Below are 22,232 nucleotides of genomic sequence, written 5' to 3' on the forward strand. Positions count from 1 at the left end.
GTTCGCTCTTCGTTTTTGACCCCGCATGGGTTCATGGTTTACTGCGCACGTGGTGTGACTCTCGAGGCTTTCAGTTTCACTTTTTTTTTTTCAATGCAGACAACCATGTCGTCACTACCGCGAGAATGTCAGATTAGGCGCTGATGGAAACTCTCCGAGACCACGGCGACAATGACGGATCTTCAGAGGTTGACTCATCAAGCCTTTGTGCCACGAGTTCGAAGAACCCTAACCTTTGCGATAAGCCTATTGGAACAAGCAACAGCATGATGGTGCGTTGAATGCAATGCAATGAATGTGAGAGCTACAAATTGTGATGTTATACGAAGTAAAGCTGGCAGCCAACTCTTTTGTGTCCGATATCACGGAGCCCCTACAAAACGCTGGTGTAAGCAAATACGGCCGCATGCAGGAAAAGTACTGTTTTCACACAGCCTCTCTTTGGTGGTAGTGCACTAATGTTTGCTGAGATAGTACGCGTGGCAGCGATCGCGCCCCTAAAATCAAAGTTCACAGTTGCTACTACAGTTGCCCCCCCCCCACCCCCCCGCATTTTTTCATGCTTGTTCAGTAAAAGTGGTTTCCTTTCTGTTTGAGCATTCAACGGCAGAACATCCAACAAGTAGATGTCATTATATGTGCCGTCTAGGGGGAATAGGGATTGGCCGGCTCATCTGGTCTCTCTCTTTAACAGCGCTCACGTACTTTTATCCGCTTGTTAGCGTTACAGTGCGCGGTGGCACGTTATCAATTCGGACTTAGGAAACATGGCAGTGACTGCAAAAACCCGCCGAGAGTGTCTGAATCAATCCGCCGGGAGCGTGAATTGACTGATTTGGTATCGCAATAATAACTAATTTTTTACGACTAAATAGGAATGTTTTGAGTTAGCACTGCTTTCAGTTCCCTTTTTGTTTAATTTGTGATTTTATTTTTCAAATTTTCATACTACACCTACATATAATGAAATCCGCTTTATACTGAGTTATTCTAGGATATCCAGATTTTACTGTATACGCGCTCATGTGTGCCCTGCCACAGTTTACTGACAACGAAGATGTCGTAGAGTGCGGCAAGCCCCTTACACAGATTGATCGCCGACGATTAACCAATAACATCTTAGAGCGTAAAAAGTCATAAATTTCCCTCCTCCTTCCCGAGAAGCGATAACTTTTTATCGCATAAAAGTCCACTGAGATGCTCAGCTCTTTGACACCACAATGTGCCACAGAAAGTTTTTCGCCTTTCGGTAACGGGGAAGACCGGTCGTAATAAAAAATTCTGCGCGAATGCGACAGTTCCTTGATAGATAAGCATCGAAAAAGAGCGATGGCTAGGTGGCCAGTGGCGATGAGCAGGCTATTTTGACTCATCGCTGGCAAGCTTATCAAAGCCGCCTGCAGATATATCTACTTGGCAGGGTGCCAGCTGAACAAGCGCATCATGCGGCTGTTTGCAAGTTCGCCACCACCACGTCGTTCGAGGCCACTTGTGCGTGTAGCTTACAAAATTGGTGTTCTTTATGTCAGACAAACAGGCTTCTTGGCGCACCATAGCGTGATCTCGAGTGAACAACACACAAAGAAAGCACAAATGCCCACGTGCATTGCACTGCATGCAGCCCGGCAAGAAACGGCGGGAGCCGACTATACAAGCGACGCACTGCACGCAACTAACCAGGGATGATTAGTTCGAGGTGGCACTGCCACGCTTCAGTGCAACGTGTGACTTCATAGCGAACGTGGTTTAATGCACTTGTGAGCGAATGGGGGTCACTTAACACGGGGACAGACCTAACTTGTCAGCGAAAGTTTCTTAGCACTTTACAATAAGAATACACAGAAAAAAAATGGTTTGATCACTAAGTACACGTTTTTATGGGCGGGTACATATTGCCACGTGCATAGCTGCGTTTAGCGGAGAGATAGCGACGACAACGAAGAACACGGATTTGCTTGAGAAGCGCAGTGCAGGCCAGTGAAGAAGACGACAATCTTAGTGGCCTTCTTTTGAGAGCGTCTTTACGAGTTCAGTTCCACTGTCCGCATTTTTAGATAAACGGTCTGTAATTTATAACCCGCGACATTGGTGGAGGTGCTGGGTACTACCACCTCATGATCGGCAACCCCTGTGAGGAGCCCTGAGTCCAGCCCTACGAGACAGCCACGCGTGGAGACGCCTATGCACCGCTCAAGTTGTCGCCTTCAAGGTCTTGAACCAGAATTTGGCCTTTTAGAAGGAGCAACACTTTCGATAGCCACCCCTACTCAAGAAATGGCATTTTCAAAGAGTCCTTCACAGGTGACGGTCCTGAATATGCGCATTCCTGAACCATTTTATGGCTGGCCGAACGAAGATGTGCAAGACTGGCTTGAGCAGTTTGAACAGGTAGCTAAATCGAACTACTGGAGTCTTGATGGAAAGCTCTTCCATGTATACTTCGCCCTTGAAGAGAGCGCGAAGATGTGGTTTATAAACTGCAAGGCAACATTGACGACATGGGAGCAGTTTTGTCGTCAGTTTTGTGACATCTTTAGTAACGCGGACCGACGTGAAAATGCACAACGCCTTCTTAAAAGACGCACCCAACAGCTGCATGAAAGCGTCGCCATGTTTGCTGAGGATATGGTGCATTTGTGCCACCGCACGGACCCCAACATGCCCGAGGCTCAAAAGCTAAGCCATCTCATGAGGGGCGTCAAAGAGCAGCTATTTGTTAGTCTTGTGCGCAATCTGCCAACAACAGTGGATGAGTTCGCCAGGGAGGTCACCACAATAGAGCGTGCGCTGCAGCAACAGTATCGACAGTCTGATCGCCCGGCCACCAGCGCAGCTGTAGGTGCCACCGCACTTGCCGCAAACGACAAGTTTTCTCTACGGCACCTGATTAGACAGATCGTGCGTGAGGAGATCGCAAAGGAGAACGCAAAGTACACATTGCAGTCACAGGCGCCCCCACAGCAGGAGTCCACGGTAGCCTCCGTCGCCGAAGTCATTCGATATGAACTTCGACAAGCGTTTGCCTCTCCTCAGCAGTATTCCGCTCCACCGTACCATCTAAACTCGTGTACCTACACAGACGCTGTGCGTCGTCCATTGGCTCCTGAAGTACCAGCCGAACGGACACAGATATGCAGACGCTGTTCGTTGACCCACGCCCATGCCAGCGTCGCAGTATCTCGAACCGTATCCTGTGGTAGCCTGGGCTCAGCAGGATTATGTCAGACGACCCTATATGCGGAAGACCGACATTTGGCGCACTGCACATTGCCGACCACTTTGCTACAACTGTGGAGAGCCAGGGCACATTTAGCATTTATGCCCACATCACCGAGCTGAATACCACGGTAGTGCACCTACAGCTACGCGTCGACAGTTCCACCAAAGCTGTGCCCCCATCGACGACGACCAGGCTGGCAGGCGGGAATGCTCTGCTACCTTCCAGACGCGCTCACCATCCCCGGCTCGCTTTGGTTCACTGAGCCGCTGTAGTTTTGCTGACGCTGTCAGAGGTTGGTCTCTCAGCCCGTGGCGGGAAAACTGAAAGCAGCGACCTCTGGGGGGCAGGTTGCAAGCCGTCGAATCGCCATAAATCCCCCATTGCTGCCGAAACACGTGAGAGATGATGATGAAGACTGCACCGAGAAAACTGTGACTGCCGACCTCGCTGTGACGATTGATGGCCTTAAAGTGACGGCCTTAGTCGACACGGGTGCAGACTTTTTCATAAGGAGTGAACGATTGGCAGACAAACTCAAGAAAGTCAGGACGGAATGGACGGGCCCTTATATCCGAAGTACTAGAGGCCAGATAATGACACCCACGGAAAGATGTACAGCAAGACTCACAATTGAGAATGTGGCTTTTTTAGCCACATTTCTGATCCTACCGGAGTGCTGCAAACGTATGATACTGGGAATGTACTTCTTAAGAGAATACGGTGCTGTGGTCAACATACGGGATGGTGTGATTATATTCGCCACTGACAAGCCTATGACCCACGACCCAGACCAAGAACCCAGGGTGTTATGTGTGGTCGACGATGACGTCTGCGTGCAACCACTGTCATGTAGTCTTGTTTCCGTGTGTTGCGGCATGTACTGTAATGAAGACGCCATAGCCGAACGCATCACTGCCCTTCTTTTTCGCCAAGGCATTGCCATTGCTCGCGGCATCATCAGCTTAGTGGATGGGTGCCCAAAGGTGCTTCTGACCAACTTCACGTATGAGCGCCGCCACATCGGTAAAGGTACGGCTGTGGTGTACCTCGAAGAGGTTGACTGCTCTCACGTCTGTCTTCTTATGCAAAAAGAAGCCACAGCTCAATCACCTCCACATACACCACCAGTCGATATCGGTCCGAGTCTAACACCGACTAAAAGATGCCGTTTTATGAATCTGCCCAACCAGTTCAACAACTGCTTTTCATCGACATCACGAGTGGGTCTAACGCCTCTGACTAAGCATCGCATCATTACGGAAGACACAGCAAGACCGATCCGACAGAACTCATATCGCGTCGCTCAGAAAAAACGTGAGGTAATCCAGCAGCAAGTCAAGAAGATGCCAGAGGATGATGTAATCCAACCATCAGAGTCCTTGGGCGTCGCCAGTGGTACTCGTGAAAAAGAAAGACGGCAGCTTGCATTTCTCCATTATTTATCGTAAGCTGGACCACGTTACGAAAAAAGACGTTTGTCCATTACTACGGATCAATGACTCTTTGGACAGGTTACGGCATGCGCGCTACTTCTCGTCAATGGACCTTAAAAGTGGATACTGGCGAATAAAAGTAGATGACTGCAACGGAGAAAAGACCGCCTTTGTGCTGCCAGACGGGCTTTATGAATTCAAAGTCCTTCCTTTCGGTCTATGCTCAGCCTCAGCCCCATTTCAGAGACTAATGATACTATTCTGTCCGGCCTAAAATGGAAAACATGCCTTGTGTACCTCGACGACGTGATTGTTTTTTTGGCCACGTTTGAAGAACATCTAAAGTGGCTACTGTCAGTCCTTCGAGCCATACGGTCCGCTGGAGTCGCACTCAAACCGGAAAAATGCCACTTCGGCTTCGAAGAACTCCAGTTTCTGGGACACATGGTCAGTCGCAAAGGTGTGAAGCCTGACCCAGATAAAACTGCAGCTGTCGCAAAGTTCGCAAGGCCTGTTGATAAGAAAGCGGTCAGGCGTTTTCTGGGCTTCTGCGCATATTACCGGCGATTTATAGCAGGATTTGCACACATCCCCTCTCCATTCACCCACCTTACAAGGAAAGACATTGCATTTGTATGGGGTGAAGAGCAAGAAGCTTCATTCAACGAGCTGCAGCAGCGTCTACAAACTCCACCCGTCCTCGCTCACTTCAACGAGAATGCACCAACAGCCATTCATACAGACGCCAGCAATGTGGGCTTAGGTTTGGTTCTTGTCCAATGCCAAGATGGTGCGGAGAGAGTAGTTGCCTACGCTAGCAGAATATTGACACACACAGAGTCCAACTACTCAACAACGAAGAAGGAGTGTCTGGCTGTCGTTTCGGCACTTGCAAAGTTTCCCCCGTACTTATATGGCCGCGCTTTCCAAATCGTAAGCGACCATCACTCTCTTTGTTGGTTGACCAACGTGAACGACCCATCTGAATGTTTAGCACAATGAGGCTTACGGCTCCAAGAGTACGACATGGCCGTAGTTTACAAGTCCGGAAGGCAACACTTAGACGCCGACTGTTTGTCAAGGTCACCGATTGAATCACCGGCTACAGAGGATGATGAATTCACAGGTCCTTTAGGAGCCGTTGATGCGGCTGTCATTTCTCGGCAACAACAAGATGATCGGAAGCTGAACGCGCTTATAAAATTCTTGAACGATTGAGTCGCCAGTGACCAAGAGTGTTTTCGAAGAACTTATTGTCATTCGATTTACGGGAAAAAATCCTGTACAAAAAAATTTCTCATCTACAGGTAAAAGCTATCTGCTGGTTCTTGCTGAAGCTCTCTGCAGCAAAAGTTTACAGGCCTGCCATGACGAAGCCACTGCGGGCCACCTGGGTTTCACAAGAACACTGACATGCGTCAAAAAAAAAATATTACTGGCCAAGAATCGCAGCAGAGGTGAAACATTACGTCCGAACATGCATTGACTGTCAGCGGCGCAAAGTACCACCTGTCAAACCCGCTGGGCTATTACATCCTGTGCCCATGCCAGAAACTCCGTTTTCTCAAATTGAAATGGATCTGCTGGGCCCATTCTCAACATCGGACAGCGGCAACAAATGGGTTATAGTGACGACGGACTACCTCACCCGATACGCAAAGACCAAAGCAATTGCGAGTGGCACTCAAGCTGAAGCGGCCCAGTTCTTCCTTTAGAACATTGTACTGAGACATGGTGCTCCAGCTGTCGTCATAACAGACAAAGGTACCATGTTTACAGCCGAGCTTTTGTGCACTGTGCTTACGCTCAGTGGCACAGCGCATAGGAAGACGATAGCTTACCACCCACAAACGAATGGGCTTACAGAGCAACTCAACAAGACAATCGCTGACATGCTTTGCATGTACGTTGACGTGGAACACAAGAATTGGAACAGAGTATTGCCGTACATAACATTTGCGTATGATACGGCGCGCCAGGTAACAACAAAAATTACGCTGTTCGCACTAATTGATGGCAGAGAAGTTACTACAATGCTTGAGGCCATGCTGCCTTACGATTACAATGATTCAAAGACAGACACCGCAGACTTCACTGAACGCGCCGAGAAAGCAAGGCAGCTTGTCCGCGTCAGAATAATGAACCAGCAGCAACTTGATGCCCAACGGTACAACCTTCGCCATCAATTCGTCGCATATCAACCAGGAGATAGAGTCTGGGTATGGTTTCCTGTACGACAGTGAGGCCTCTCGGAGAAACTCCTACGCTGATACTTTGGACCCTACAAGGTTTTGCGCCGTCTTAGCGACGTGACGTACGAAGTCATGCCCGACACCTTCTCCTGTTCGAAAGGTCGCCAGCATCTGCCAGAGGCAGTGCACGTGGTCCGCATGAAACTTTACCACTCTGAGTGATGTAAACACCCGCTGGCCGCATCTCTACCTGTTGAGCATCGGGACGGCGCTCACTTTGGCGGGAGGGTAACGCTGCGTGCATACCTCCGTTTAGCGACGAGATAGCGACGACAACGAAGAACGTGGATTTGCTCGAGAGGCGCAGCACAAGCAAGTGAAGAAGACGACAATCTTAGCGGCCTTCTTTTGAGAGGGTCTCTACGAATTCCACTGTCTGCGTTTTTAAATAAACCTTCTGTAATTTATAACCCGCGACAATATACAATGAACTACTGATATAACGACCACGTATCACGGCACTTATGAGTTCATTATAAACGAGTTTGACTGTAAACATTTCTATACATAAGCATTTGCTGTTCCCTTATATAGATCTAACAGCAAAAGTATTGAAATATCTTAACATACAATTGAGAAGTACCATACTGAATACATTCATTCTGGAAGTATTTTGTATCTGTATCTCTGATACTTCTTGCCAGAATATCTTGTAGTGTATCGCGATACAATTTTAATGTATCTTTGCTCAGCCCTTACTAGACATCTATTCATATATTTCTAATACTTTGAAACTTCTATTATGCCATTCAAATCAAAGGAAATTCTAATACCTCATCATTTGTTTGAACATTTGCACAAGCCGGCTTTTTTTTTTTTTTCAATTCCTGCGTAGTACAACAGTCACTGAGATGCAAGCACTTTTGTCGTTCAACAAGCAGCGCATTTTGTGCTATGTTGTGTTTTCGTTGTCAACCAGGCGGAGGCAGCAGATCTAAAAATAATACCTTACCTGGTGCTCTGTACCGCAAATGAAAGAATACTTGCCGAGTGCCCTGCCGTAAGAGGCTTTAAGGAAAAACACAACTTTCTATTTCAGTTACCTACCAAATTTTTCGAAGCTGTCTGCACTTGAAATTATTTGGATGTTCTGTGTAGAAGCAAACTCCCAACACCTGAGTTATGTTATAAGACCTAGTTATGGTGAAATTTGTGATACCTGAACAATAGTGTCTCACAAAAATTTTCAGGCATAATGCCCGCTGATGTCAAGGAATGGAAAACATGGCAAACAACAACAGACAGGGGTGCAGTAACCTGTATGCTGTGCTGTTTTTGTGGCATGCAATGGAATTTAAGCTATGCGTTCAAGGAACTTAGTGGAAAACATGGGTGGCTAAGTTAAATAAACAACAAGGTAGCACTGGTGCCAAGCCACAGCTAAACACTGGTCGCCAACGTGCATTAAGGCCTACATACCTGTGAATCGGGCCTTGCTCACAAGAGAGCCACAAGAGCAAGCAGAGATTCGTGTGTTCTCCAGGGTCACCACAACTGCTGGAGTAGCATCAGCGTCAAACAGCCGGCTGTTCGTTAGCGTCTGCATCAGGTGGGAAGAACAATCACCTCTTAATTGTGATACTGAGGAGAGGTGCAATTCCTAAAAAAAGTTTCTTTTACTTGTAGCCTGAAGAAATGAACTTTTTGATGTTTACGTGAGTTTTCATGCTGATTGCATAATATGTAATCAGTTTTACAGCGCGCTGCATAGCTTTCATCTTGTACCATGACAATGTGTAAAATATCGCTTTCTCAATACACTTTTCCTACTACTCAACCTTTATAATTATGAGTCCTTTTATGAGTCCTTAATAATTCCTATTCTCCACACTAACTGTAAATTGCAAATAGCTATCAAGAAAGTATGTATGATACATTCAATCAAACCCCTAAAAAGGAAAACTCCCTATACTTTCCTTGGCATGATTGTCTGTTAGATCTAAGTAATTCCAAGAAAATGTATTTTAAATGTAGAAATGAAAGCTCATTTCTGTGGCAACAATACGCTTTCTGAAACAATTTCTTCCAGCATGAGAGCTTAAGAATGATGGTTATTTTCAGCGGCATGTAGCTTTGGTGAACTCCTCATGCAAAATGCAATGGCAAGCAGCATGGGGACATTTTTCAGGAGTCTGTAGACAATCAGCTCTTGGTTTTTTTATAGATACTTTACGCTCTTTTTATGCTCTTTAAAAGTGATTTCAGTTTAATTCTAGTTTAACAGGCACTCTGATTTTTTTTGTCATGAAAGTAGAGAAATGATACTGATAAATGAGAAAAAGCAAATTAAAAGAAAAAAAGAAATTTTGAAAAAGAACTTACATTATTCAAATCGCATCTTTCCTTCAGTCACTCAAGCTAATCAGAACTGAGAAAAATACAATTGTTTGCTAGTAACAAGACGAGTTCACTTATTATAACTCTTTTATGTCAGTGCACACAATTTCAGCATGATATTTGAAAGCTACATTGCACTTAAACGTACATAGCCTGCTACCAATTAATTAGAAACTAAAAGCACACAAAACCAGGAGAGATGACACTGTGGGCCGAGCACAAATAATGTGTCATGACATTTTTTTTTCCTGTCACAGATGTGGTTCCATATTCCTAATAAAAATATTGTTTCAAGTCATTACTCGTATAACATGAAGGAACAGTCAACTTGATGAACACCAACAGTCAGGAGTGAACATTTACACGGTCCTTTATGCATTCACCTGAGGCAACTCAAAGGCAAAAGTTCTCAGTCGGTCTATCGACTATCGGTGCAAAAGCTGAGGCAGCAGCAGAGCCAATGGCATACCCCCTCACCTCCCATATTCTTTCTCGTTTTCTCTCGTAAGGTATATATTTTTTTAATTCTTTCTCAGCCCATATTTTTTCTTTCTTTCTATGATGTGTTTAACACTCCTTTCTTTCCCACACTTGCTGCTCGTCTTTGAATGGTATGTTCAAATTTCACCTCGCTAAGAAAATCATTAGAGGCGAAACTGTCACGATTTACCTCGGGAGTACTTGTGAAAGGTTGGATTGAGAGAGAGACGCAAGTCGGTTGTAACACGGAAAACACATTCTAATACCACACAATATAGCGAAAATCTGAAGAACCCCTTAAAACCCAAAAAAGGATTGATTTGATATGTGGGGTTTATAGTCCCCAAACCACCATATGATTATGAGAGACGCCGTAGTAGAGGGCTCCGGAAATTTCGACCACCTGGGGTTCTTTAACGTGCACCCAAATCTGAGTACATGGGCCTACAATATTTCCGCCTCCATCAGAAATGCAGCCACCGCCGCCGGAATAAACCCAAAAAAGAAACACACACACTAACCGGCTATACAGCGAAAGTGGAACTTCCAATCGAGTCAAGTTCAATCCTTATCCCTAATCTCTTTCTAGCCAAAATAACATTTCAGTAACAAAACATTCTTATAGTTCATCCTGTTGTCACATAGGGTTTGTGCCTTTGCCGCCCGCCGGGGTGGTCTAGTGCCTTAAATACTCGGCTGCTGACCCGCTGGTGGTCGCAGGATCTTATCCCGGCCGCGGTGGCAGCTGCATTTTCCAGGGAGGCGAAAATGCTGACGGCCCGTGTGGTCAGATTTAGGTGCACGTTAAAGAACACGAGGTTGTCAAAATTGCCTGAGCACTCCACTACGGCATCTCTCTTAATTATATGGTGGTTTTGGAACGTTAAACCCCATATATCAATAAAATCAAATCAGTGCCCTTGCCGTGCTGACAGTTCGTCGAATCTGTCGTCTCTGTCCTTTTTAAGCTTCTACAATCATCGTTGATAGTTTCTGCCCAATGTGCCGTTTATCATCATTACCAGTGTTCCGGTCTCCTTCACAGTCTTCTCGCTTGGCTAGGCTTATTTCATCATGGTGTCCCTTGCTCAGGGGTCCACTCTGTTGACTGGTGTTGGCTGCTACCATCGCGGCATGAAATGGGCTAGCTGCAAGTTCAAAGGGAACTGCTGTGCAAGGATATGGCAAGTCTGGGCAGCCTCACTCAGGAAAATCTCTGAGGTCGACAGCTACTTCCCTAGCCTCTCACGCCGACATTTTTCAGAATCGGGTGGTTATGTTTTTCTTGTCACTGTAGGAATGCTGGTTTTCCACTTCCTTGCAGCTCGGAACCCCACAGCACAGTGACAGCTCATTTTTCAAGATTTTCCAATACGGCTCGGGCCCCATGATACGAGCTTTTCTCCTACCAATCTCGTACGTGAAAATGATGTGCCCGTGCACCATCAAAGGTCTCTGGCATGAGCACTGTATTCCAGTGCCCAGCATGTGCCTCGTGCCCTCTTACTCATGACAGAAGCTTTTATATTCGAGACTTATCCATTGGCATTGGCGTTGTGTGCTGTAGCTGCCGCTGACGATGAAGAACAAGTCAGCTCCAGACCACACATTCTCTTTCTGCCATCACGATACAGCACATGCAAGGTACCCACTATATGCCATTTTGTTGACGCTGATGACGGACAATGACTGGCTTGTGCAGTAGATGACGTCTCTATATGCTCTACGATGCATTCAGTATGATTGAAAACAGCCAACAACCACCAAGAAAACGTGCCCAGACCTTGTCTTTGCCGACTTCAGGCTAGATTCGATACCAAAAAGCAGTAACAAAGACAGGAACACTGTCACGAACTTTACCTCGGGAGCACTTGCGAATGATTGGATTGAGAGAGAGATGACGGGTGATGAACATGTGGCAGAACAGACACACTTTATCACACGAAACAAAACTGAAAACAGTAATCTGGCACTCAGAGTTCACTCCCCAAAAATTAAACATGTATGTACATCATAATTGGCTATTCGTAACTAATACAAATCCAAGACAAGTTCAGTCTTAAGCCTGAACTGTCCCTAGCCAAAATGGTGTCTCGGTGGCTGATCTCATGCGCTCTCCCGATAACATTCTTACTGTTCATATGCCACCTTCGGTGCTATGATGAAGTGGTATTGCCTCGCTGTTTTTGTCCTTGCTGGCATTCCAGACTCCGTCATCTTCTTCGGCCCCGTTAGGCTGGGCTTAGCCTCCCCTCTTGATGGCAAGTCCGCTTTGCTGACTGGTGTGGGCTGTTGCCATCCTGCCCTGAAATGGGAGAGCTGCAAGACGACCAAAAACTGCTGTGCGATGATGCGGCAAGTCCGGACAGGTCGTCGGCTCCTCTCTGGGCTTCTCATGCTGACATCCTCAGAACCGGGCGGTCATGCTCTTCCTGTCGCAGTAGCGACGCTCATTCCCCACGTTTTCGCAGCTCAGCGTCTCAACGCACAGTGTCAACTCTTGCCCTGGAACTTTTTTTTCTCAGCTCGGGTGGCGTGCCACGAGCCCTTCTCCAACCAATCTCTTGTGTTTAAGCGGCTGGTGCGTGTGCATTCAGGTGACTCTCCTCTCCTCATGTGCCGCTGTCGTGCCTCCGTGTTCGGCACACATCTGGTGCCTCTCCTTTACTCATGACGAACACGAAGTTTACAACTAAATGCAACAAACCAGCTATGACCAATAAACATTGTATATAACTGTACACAGCTTGGCACTCATTTACACGCATGAGTGGTCAATTTCTTGGGAGATCTAAAGGAACACCAAACGACCCCACTGTTTGACCCAATCACCCTCATTCACTTCCTAAACAATATATTGTGTTTTTTTATTCAGAAAAAAATTCTCCCTTTTTTATTTTTATTCTCTTTTTCTCTGTACTTCTCGTCAGAGTTAATGCATTCAGAGATATTGCGTGCCATGACAGAGCAACTGGCGCTTGTGACTAGGGAGCCAAGAAAAAGATAGGACGATGATGAAGGAGATAAAGAGTGCATGCTTATGATAATATTTCTTTAATGTCACTGCAAAAAGTAAAGTGCGAGATACAACAGCTTCACCATTACAAGCCTAAATGGCAGCGCATGAAAAATATTACAACAGAGTTGAACCCCCCTAGAACGAAGTTAAGAGATTTCAATAAGTACTCCCACAATAATAAAGGATTCAGGCAGTAATCAGCAAGATATTATTCACCAACGATCTAGTTTGGAAATAAGAATTTTAAAAATTACAGCAGCACTCGCTCTTTTGACAAGTCGTGTGCATACATTTCTAATAATGATCATCAGTGGAGCTATTGCTGTTTAAATTAAGTAGGAAAGTGATGATAGTAAGAAGTAGTAAATTGGGATAGCAGGAACATACTCAGCACACTATTGGAACATACTTTTGTGCGCTGGTTGTGATGAGATGATAACTTGTATACACACCATGGCAGCCTCATCGGAGAAATACCAGCACTGCTTTCACTACATTTTTCAGTGAGTGGTCAGAAAATTCCAGGAGTCATGTCAGCAAAGTCGGGTTGCTAATGTTCCAGATGAAACAGCCTCAGAGCAGCGAGTCTCTTTTCTTTACCGTGGCTCTGATTGTTGAAGCGAAACCGCTCCATTAGCAAGGATGATGCTGGGCCAAAGTATGAGCATGGTGCAGTTCGCTCAGCTTATTTAATATGCCGTGTGGCTGGCTTTACGTCGTCGTGACACAACACTTGAGACCTGAAGTTAGTCAGAAAAACATCTAGCCGCTTCTCCTCAGGTGTGTTGATCGCCTAGAAAAACACACAAGCGTGCTCCTCATAGATTGGATAGATGGACTCATCTCCCTCAAACGGCTCGAGCATTGTGTGCACGAGTGGGCACAAGTGAGCTGAGTGAGCGAAGCATGTCGGTAGATATGGGGTAGGTGTTGCACCACTCTCAATGCCATGATTAAATTCACTGGCTGTACTTGTTGCCACGGTCGCAGTCTACACCGGGACTGCGGACGAGGAGGAGGGGGTGAAACACACGCCCTCAGGAAGGATGATCCAACAGCAAGGCGACAATCACAGCTACTATTGATAGAGAGCTCTGCTAATTGGTGTTCAGTATGATCTCGTAACCAATGTTGCCCACCAAACCTGGTGGGCCAGCGCAGACGGGGCACCACATGCTCGTCACAGAGCTGATCCCCGCTGCTCAACTGGATATATTTCTTCCCTCTCTCCTTTACAGTGAAAGCTGTTATTATATCACAACTGACGTTCTTGGCACCGTAGTTGTCCACCACTGCCGTTATTCAAAACCACCACCATAAAATTGAGGAAAAAGAAAAAGTCTAATGAAAGAAATAATGGCATATCCACGAAGTGAATGATGACGAGTGGGCAAAGCAGTGGAATCGTTTGTTGTTACCATAAATCACCTGTGACTTTGACCACTCACACATGTAATTGAGTTCATAGCGGTATACAGTTACATAGAATGTTTATTAGTCATATTACCATAATTACTCACATAATTAGCACATTCACATAATTGCTGCACTCCAAATTATTTGTTAGTTTTACTAAAAAAATAAATTTACTCGCATATTTTATGCTCCCCGACCCGCCCGTGCCAGCTCACCAGCACATGCACGAAGAGACTTTGAACCTTTGGATGCTCTGGACGGGTGCCCACCTCGTCGAGCAAGCCAGCGCAGTCAAATGGACTGCGAGTGCGAAGGACTTCTCCTGAGCCTATTCGAGAACTTCTCCTCAACAGGAGTCCCTAGATTACCACACCCGAACACTGAAACCTGTTGACGGGTCTCTGGAACTGCTCAAGGGTTTGCCTAGCTCTATTTCTCCATTTCTACAACCATTCACATATTTGCTCGCGTCATGGCACGGACGACTTTCTGTCTTGAAGGCGTGCGAAGGCCTGTCGCGCCAACGCCTTCGTGCTGCAATGCACGCATCAGTCGGCACTTTGAGAGACTACTCACTCATACTCACTCACCGCAATTTTCACAGCCTTCGCACTCACTCACATTTATACTCACATCTGCTCACACTCATAGGCCCTCACTCACATTCATACTCACGACTACTCACACTCATGAGTACTCACTTACGTTCATACTGTGGGGTCCCAAAATGGCGAGCGAGCGCCATGCCATGCTCTTGGAGTGAAAAGACACAGTAGACATGGACGGAACAAATCAAAGGATACAATATTTATTTAACTTATTTTAAATGACAATATCGTCTGCTGAATAAAATAACACCAACCGTGGTCAACACATTAAGACATCCTTACACAATATTAAATAACACGTCAAACAAGGCTGTATGGCTAACGCCTGACTCACCACGTGGGCCCACAGCAGACAGCCCGCGGTGCAGCCCACGGCAGACCCACCGCGAGGAAGAACCATCAGCGCCACCGTCCCACGCCAAAAAAGAGCTACTTATTCCTTGCGCGCTGCAATCAAGGCTTGCCTGCCACCAGGGTCACTGTCTGCGATACCGCTCTAAAAACCATGATGATGTTAATAGCGGTGATCACCTCTCACGTAACCCACATCACTTATCGCTCAAGAGCCATAACCTCGAAATAAAACTACTGTGCGAGACAAGCGCGTCACACGGTGCAAATAATTTTACAGGAGAGTGTCAGTACCCTTACATTTTTAAATATTTTAATTCAAACCATATTACGAAAAATAAAAAGAAATCCACTGCACCAGCTCTAACAAAAAAATGACCACACATGTGCGTTCATAATGTCCGTGCACCGCAACACCGCCGCCGGTCGACACTGCTACACTGTCCGGCTTGACGACTTCACCTCAGTACCGATCTCGCAACAGCAAAGTGGCCGTCGACGCGATGATACGTCACTCGTGCCAACACGTCTTCCGTTGGGACCAGCACTCATGAGGGCGCCACAGAGGAGGCAGTTGGGCAGGTCCCAGGCATGTCCATCGCCCGACCTTACGACCGTATTCCTGGCCAGCGGCACTGACGATGTGCAGAAGACAGCCAGCCGTAAATTACTTCCCTCCCGCTGTGTACATTCCGAAATACTCGACAGAAACAATGAGCAGGGCCTAGGGAAGGAAGCTTCGGGCTTCTCGCTCATGTGGTATGATGGTGAGTGCTGCTAGCTAATACATCGGCAGCGACCGAGTCGCTATGGGTGACCCCGCTACTCACTGCAGTGGATGATCACCGCAGGTTCACGCTTAGCGAGCCACACTGCCGCGACTCCGCCACCTACTCGCGTGTAGCGCACCGCTCCGCGCGCGCTCAACTAATAAGGCGTTTAGCGTGGCGCCGCAAAACAGACCGAGTCCCAATACAAAAATATACAACACTTTATTGCTTTTGGCGGCACCCCGAACAACAGTACAACGTCCGCTCCCGGGCATGGGGAGCAAAGGCACCTGCACGCGGACGTTCACAATAAGAGGCAACCGCGAGCATGTCACAGCTGGCAATGGCGAGCTTTGACACGCCGGTCAAGAAAAGGTCCCTCGTGGCTATGCTGCGAACTTTCACGATGGCCACTGGGCCTGGTCGCGAGTGTTAGGGCAAACCTCATACCCATAGACCTACGGCAAGTGCGGCTCAATGTGGTACGACCACTTCAAGCACTAGACACCGCTGTGGGCTTAGCGTACGCTACCGAAGCTGCACTCAAGTAAGCACACCTGCCGAGGTGTCAAAGGCCACCCCAGGCAGGCTATGGTCCGGCGATTCCCAAAGGGGATGCGGACGTAGGACACACGTGCTTACCCGGCGCCAACCACGGAGGAGAGAGAGCTCCCTCGGCGCACACATAACATGTGCAGCACCCGCACATGGCGCCATCTATCGCCACGCGCTGTTACCAGAGAAGAAAAAGCAAAAGGGTGTGGTCGTGCGGCGGAATGCCCTCGAAATGGTCGTGGGCACGCTTCAGATTCCCACAACGCCCATCAAATTAAAACAAAAATCACTTTTCATAACTCGTGCAACGCAAGATAAAAAGTGAGGGAAGCAGAGTGCAACACCTCGACGCCACGATCCACCTAGTTGTACCACGTGCAACAGGCAGCTCCGCAGAGCCTTAGGTATAATGAGTTGCTTGACAAAAACCCACATCCACCCAGCACCCAGCCTAGGTGCAGAAGAGGCAGCAGCAAGGAGACATCCACTCTGTGAGGTGGCCCTATTGCTCACCGCACGCAGCTGCTTATGCTGGATTCACACGACGGACATGATCGCGGACGGATCAGTGACGTGACATGTGATGTGTTCGGGATTTCTCCGTGGCTCGCATTCACACTACAGAGGACACGGCGGGGGCGGATAGGCCCTACTCTCGCTCCCAGGAGCGTAAGAGACGGTGCAGGCGGCCGCACCCGCTCTGCTGTCGAGGTTGCTTTGCGCAAAATGGACGTTGCGTGCAAACACCGCCTTGCCGCGATGGCTGTTGCTCTCGAAGAGTCAGCAGAAAACGAAGCGGAGAGCGGACTTCTGCAGTGCAAGAGAGCGATCTGGGTTAAGCCATGACTTACCGAAAAGTCCCTTGGGATGCGAAACCAGCTGTACGAAGAGCTACTCGCCAGTGATCCCGAACAGTACAAGCGCTTGCTGTTTCTTGACATCGAGCAATTTCACCATCTTCTGGCCCTGATTGAGCTGAAAAATGGGTGGCAAAACACCGTGATGGGCTCCTTGGTGCCAACCAAGACGCACCTTCAAGTAACGCTTCAGTTTTTAGCATCAGATAAGCATTTTATTTTCTGTTCTGATTTTGTGGGTACTGCTTTTTGGATGTTTCGTTTTAGCACGGACGTGCGTGCGCGCACGTTTTTGGAACACTGGTCAAGTTTATATGTTACTTTTCCTTTTTGTTTTGCCTTGAGCAACAATTGTTCTTATGTTTATATGCTTCGAATTCAGTGTGAGTATATCCGAAAAAGAAACTCGATCTACGCAAGCTATTCAGCGATCGTCCAACGAAAGCGCGGCATGTATCTTGCTGTTGGTGAAAACGCTATTCACTCGGCGTAGTCACTCTATGATATATTTCATCAAGCCAAAGTGCATGCATGCGTGATTAACAGTAAAAAATGGTGTTTTATTTATTTATTTTGATAGCACACTGTGCTTTCTTTTTCTTCTTTCTTTATTGCTTACGTTGAAGTTCATTTGTAAAAATTAAGATCTGTGTGGTTCGCCTCTAATGCCTTTTGTGTTTTCTCTTTCTAGGAGAGTCCCAGTTTTTGCTGAGCTACCAGTTCCGGCTCGGACATTCTACAGTGAACAACATTATCCTAGAGACAAGTGCGACAATTTAAGAAGAGTTGCATCACACGAAAGCAGAAGTTGAGTGGCAGTCGATAATTGAAGGTTTCAGCGAAAAGTGGCAATTTCCTAATTGTTGCGGCGCCGTTTACGGCAAGCATATGTGCATCGTAAAGCCAAAAAAATCTGGTTCTCTTTATTACAATTATAAGAAGATATTCAGCATTGTGTTGCTCGCCGTAGTGGACTCTAATTGTCAGTTTCTCTACGTTGACGTTGATGCTCCCAGCTCAGAAGGTGATGGACGTGTGTGGCATACAACACCACTGCAGAAAGCAGTTGAAGAGAAGAAGGCCGAATTACCAGCCCTTGTGAAAGTAGGGCTGTCACCCGGCATAGACCTGCCTGCAGTATTTGTCGGCGATGACGAATTTCCGTTGCCGGACGCCATGATGAAGCCGTATGCAGGTCATCACTTGCCACTTAATCGGCGAATATTCAACTATGGGTAAATGAGTCCACAAATCTGTACGGCGATATCTGTATCAGGACTATTTACTGTTGCAGGTTTTTATATTGTTTGATGCAGCATTGTGTTGTCTCTGAAAGCGGTATATTCATGCAGAATGAATGGTTCATGTTTGCTGTTGCAGATTATCAAGGGCATGCCGTGTGGTTGAGAATGCGTTTGGCATTCTTGCCAATTGTTTCCCATTTCTGCACACATTAGTGGACGCTGAACTGCATAGGGTGGCAACATTCGTCTCGGCTGCATGTGCTCTGCACAACTTTTTAGGCCTTGATGATGGAGCCGGTACAACAGAACAAAGTTCCAAATCTGTGCTTTGAGACACGTTTTTCCCTCTTCAGCCAGTCCGTGGCAGCCGGTTCAAAGGAGCGGCTAGGGCATTGCACGATGGACTGTGCGACTCCTTCAATGCAGAAAGGGCAGCACCTTGGCAAGATGACAAGGCGTTCGCAGACCCAACGAAGCAACCCCGACCAGGAAAGTGATGAAAGATAGAAGTTAATGTATATGCGCTGCTCGAGTGTTCACGTGATTTTTCTTTCCTAATTTGTGCACTTTCTCGGCGTCAGAAAATCGACGCAGACTAGCAGCTCCCACAATTTTTTTTTATTTTCGGAACCATGCATATACGTTTGGACCATCAAAATAATCTATGAAGCTGAAATCATCATGAACCTCGAATTGTGTATATAATTTTGTTTCAGAGCAGCAAGAGAAACAGTGTGCTACCACTTTCGAAGCCATGTGTACTTTTATATGTGTACATATACTTGTATATCTGTATGTGTGTACCAAATTAGTTTACTACCCAACTATCATTCTATATTGCTTATCCTACCACAATTCGTCAAGTTATTGACAGTAGGTGTAAATAAACTCATTCCGTGGTGCAAAGTTGTTGAATGATATTTATCGAGAAACAAAATAGGAGTACTTGAATAAAAACACTCGAACACAATGCACAATATAGCACTTCATCAGGTCCTGCTGCGAATCCTTTCGCGAAACACGTACTTGCGTCATCAGGTTATTCCATGGCATTTGCTATTTTTTTCATTGCTTTCGTTCGCTTTAAAAACAGTTCGGCACGTTTTTCTTCTTCAGTATGGCTACCAGGCTGTGGTGCGGAGCACTGCACAGCCGCTGGCGAGGTAGCCCCATTGTTCACAGCATTTGCTGAGGGCTCGGTAGCATGAGCAGTGCTGTTGTCGCCATCCTGCAGAAAGGGTCACCAGGTAGCTTCTGTTAATATGAACGAGCGTGCTGCGTATCTTAGCTAATAACCATGCAGTAGTTGTCGTCCCGGAAGTAAAAAAGATCATTTTCAGAAAATTCCGCATGACAAAGCAATGTCTTTTTTTTTTTCAGCGCACTTTACTCAATATCGTAGGAAGTAATTAGGGGAAAATGAACGCTTCGATTACTTGTTTTCGAAATACATTTACTGATCATAAATTTGGAAGGCGCATCACTCAATAGTGACAAAAACGTCGCGCGTGGCAAGCCATGCTTTCGTGCCTGGCAGGAGTTGAAAAAAAAAAAAAAAAAAAACAGCACCAATGCTCTCGTAAAAAACGCAAAGCTAGCTTGCAGTGCGTGAATCAATTTTATGGCTCATAGCGAGAGACGTTTCAATGAATCTTGCAAACGCGGCCCGCATTCTGCGAGAACACAGGTGGTGAGCTGCACGGAACGCGCATGAGCGACGCCAGAATACGCAGTCCACGTCGGACGAAAACGCTCAACGAGAAGCGCGTGTACTGACCGGGGATATAGAGCACGCGCGAGTGCGTGTTTTCACGAGAAGTATCGAATGCATCCACGAAAGTCAAGACTGTTCTCATTAAATTATGCATCACTGCCACGTAGCATAAATTAATGCGAACTCGAACGCAGGCGCCTGCCTCAAAACGCGTTTGTCAAACGCAACGTGTCGCGTGCGTTTTTGCCGCTAGTGAGTGCTTAACTCTATTAGATACTTACCGCATCAGTTTCACCGAAAGACTCACTGACCGTACATCGAGCAGGTGGCCTCTGCATAGTTTCCAAGAAACTTAGCACGGTGAAAAATTACCATTTTCCAGCATAGACATCGCCGGCCGGTTGCCCGCTTTTTGTTTTGTTCACCTTCTTGTGCACATTGCGGTAGGTGCGCCTTTTATTGTTGAAAAATGTCCGCAGTGCATCTGCAATAAAGTAATGATCCTCTAAACAATTTTCTAATGCACTGTCAACTGCTAACGTGGTTCATCTATGTGCTTCTTTTATAATACTAATTACGCAGGCAAAGTTGCACATTACCTAAAATAAACGCTGAATGCAAGCACGATTATACCACGAAATCTTGGCATGGGCACTTGCAAAGCTTCCAATAATAAACAAAACAGATATTTAACAATACGTACCGGGAGTGTACGGCCCGCCATCCGGGTACTGCTTTTGCATTTCCTCGGAAATGTGTTGCCAGAGAGTACTTCTCAGCATATTGTTGACGTAATCGTCACGGCTAGGGTCCCACAAAGCAGGAAACTGCTCCACTAGCGACAACAAAAACAACGTGGCCTCGTCATTGAGCCTGGAGCCGTACCACGTTGGCCCTGCGACGCTGTTTATGAGCTCATCTATTTTTAGCGATAGCCGCGGACTGCGCGCACCGTTCAGATTAAAGTAGCCTTGCCTTCGTATTGCGCACTTTTCACAGCAAAAGCGACATGGACTGGATTGAAGAGAACGGTGGTTGCCAGCCGAAAGTGTTTCGCAACCAGGAGCTTTGTTTCGCCAAAAATCCCAAGTGATTCCAACTGCGATTTGGGTCTCCGCCGTTTCATGAATCGCTCCCCGTGGACCGAAGGAGGAGAGGAGAGCAGGAATGCGAGACATATGATGACGTAGCACACAATCCCCGGGATCGAATCGCGATTTGGTCTGTCGTGTGAATCCAGCATTACCGAGCGATCAGCGTCCACTGTCCCCAACGATGTTGCGACACCCCGGCGTCGAGCCGCAACACCACACAGCAACGACGCCCTACTCCCAGAGTCCGAAGAGATAGAAGAAGCTATTTACAGAAAATCAAACCACCCACGAGGTTCTGTACTCACTCACTTCGGGCCTGGCCTACAATCCACTTGCTCTAAGCTTTGGTCACCTCAGGATGCAGACCACATGGCTTTTATTCTACCTCAACAACGTTCTTGCAAATCAACGACAACAAAAAACACTAGCGAGCAGAAAAAAAAATAAAAACTCAACCTGCCGACAAGTTCAAACACGTCTCAACAACTGATCCCCTCACTCTCAACGAAGCATACCGCCGACGCTAGCAATGAGAAGTCCCCCTAGGCCTACTCCCCCTCGGCTCTAACAAAAGCTCGTACCGAGCCTGCCAGAACTGTCATTCGATGCTCCAAGAGCTCCACATTGGGCAGCCAGTGTGGGGTCTCGAAATGGCGACCGAGCGCCACTCCACACTCTTGGAGTAAAAAGACACAGAAGACACGATCGGAATAAAACAAACGATACACACATTTACTTAACTAAATTAGAACGACAATATTGTCAGCCGAATTAATGCAACACCAATCGTGATCAACGCGCTAAGACATCCTTAGACACGGCTGAGTTTTCCCGAAAGGGGGTCTTTCAGCAAGTACGCGAGTGGAGTCCAAGCTTTTTCCA

The 22,232-nt window shown here is 46.9% G+C and overlaps 2 protein-coding genes across 6 annotated transcripts in view; one reads left to right on the forward strand and one right to left on the reverse strand.

Moving 5' to 3' along the window:
* Window positions 1–22,232, reverse strand: part of tweek (transmembrane protein KIAA1109 homolog tweek) — a 1,194,469-nt gene that overhangs the window by 330,548 nt on the left and 841,689 nt on the right. For all 5 annotated transcript variants that reach the window (XM_075882507.1, XM_075882492.1, XM_075882501.1 and 2 more), the window contains one exon: window positions 8,325–8,445. In XM_075882507.1, the coding sequence (XP_075738622.1) occupies window positions 8,325–8,445 (121 nt within the window). The remainder of the gene's footprint in view (window positions 1–8,324; window positions 8,446–22,232) is intronic.
* LOC142784431 (uncharacterized) lies at window positions 15,514–18,874 on the forward strand. Its single transcript, XM_075882800.1, has 4 exons — window positions 15,514–15,883; window positions 17,990–18,064; window positions 18,104–18,533; window positions 18,679–18,874. Exons 1-4 carry the CDS (start codon window positions 15,514–15,516, stop codon window positions 18,872–18,874), a joined length of 1,071 nt encoding a protein of 356 aa, XP_075738915.1.

Source organism: Rhipicephalus microplus, chromosome 2, assembly GCF_043290135.1.
Source record: "Rhipicephalus microplus isolate Deutch F79 chromosome 2, USDA_Rmic, whole genome shotgun sequence".
Lineage (NCBI taxonomy): Eukaryota > Metazoa > Arthropoda > Arachnida > Ixodida > Ixodidae > Rhipicephalus > Rhipicephalus microplus.

What these genes read in the sequence shown, in the direction of transcription:
- LOC142784431 (XM_075882800.1), top strand. Translation starts at nt 15,514, where the DNA reads ATGTCCGTGCACCGCAACACCGCCGCCGGTCGACACTGCTACACTGTC. An exon ending in CTCGCTCATGTGGTATGATG is followed by an intron (nt 15,884 to 17,989) that starts GTGAGTGCTGCT and finishes TTCTCTTTCTAG; the next exon opens with GAGAGTCCCAGTTTTTGCTG. An exon ending in CAACATTATCCTAGAGACAA is followed by an intron (nt 18,065 to 18,103) that starts GTGCGACAATTT and finishes ACACGAAAGCAG; the next exon opens with AAGTTGAGTGGCAGTCGATA.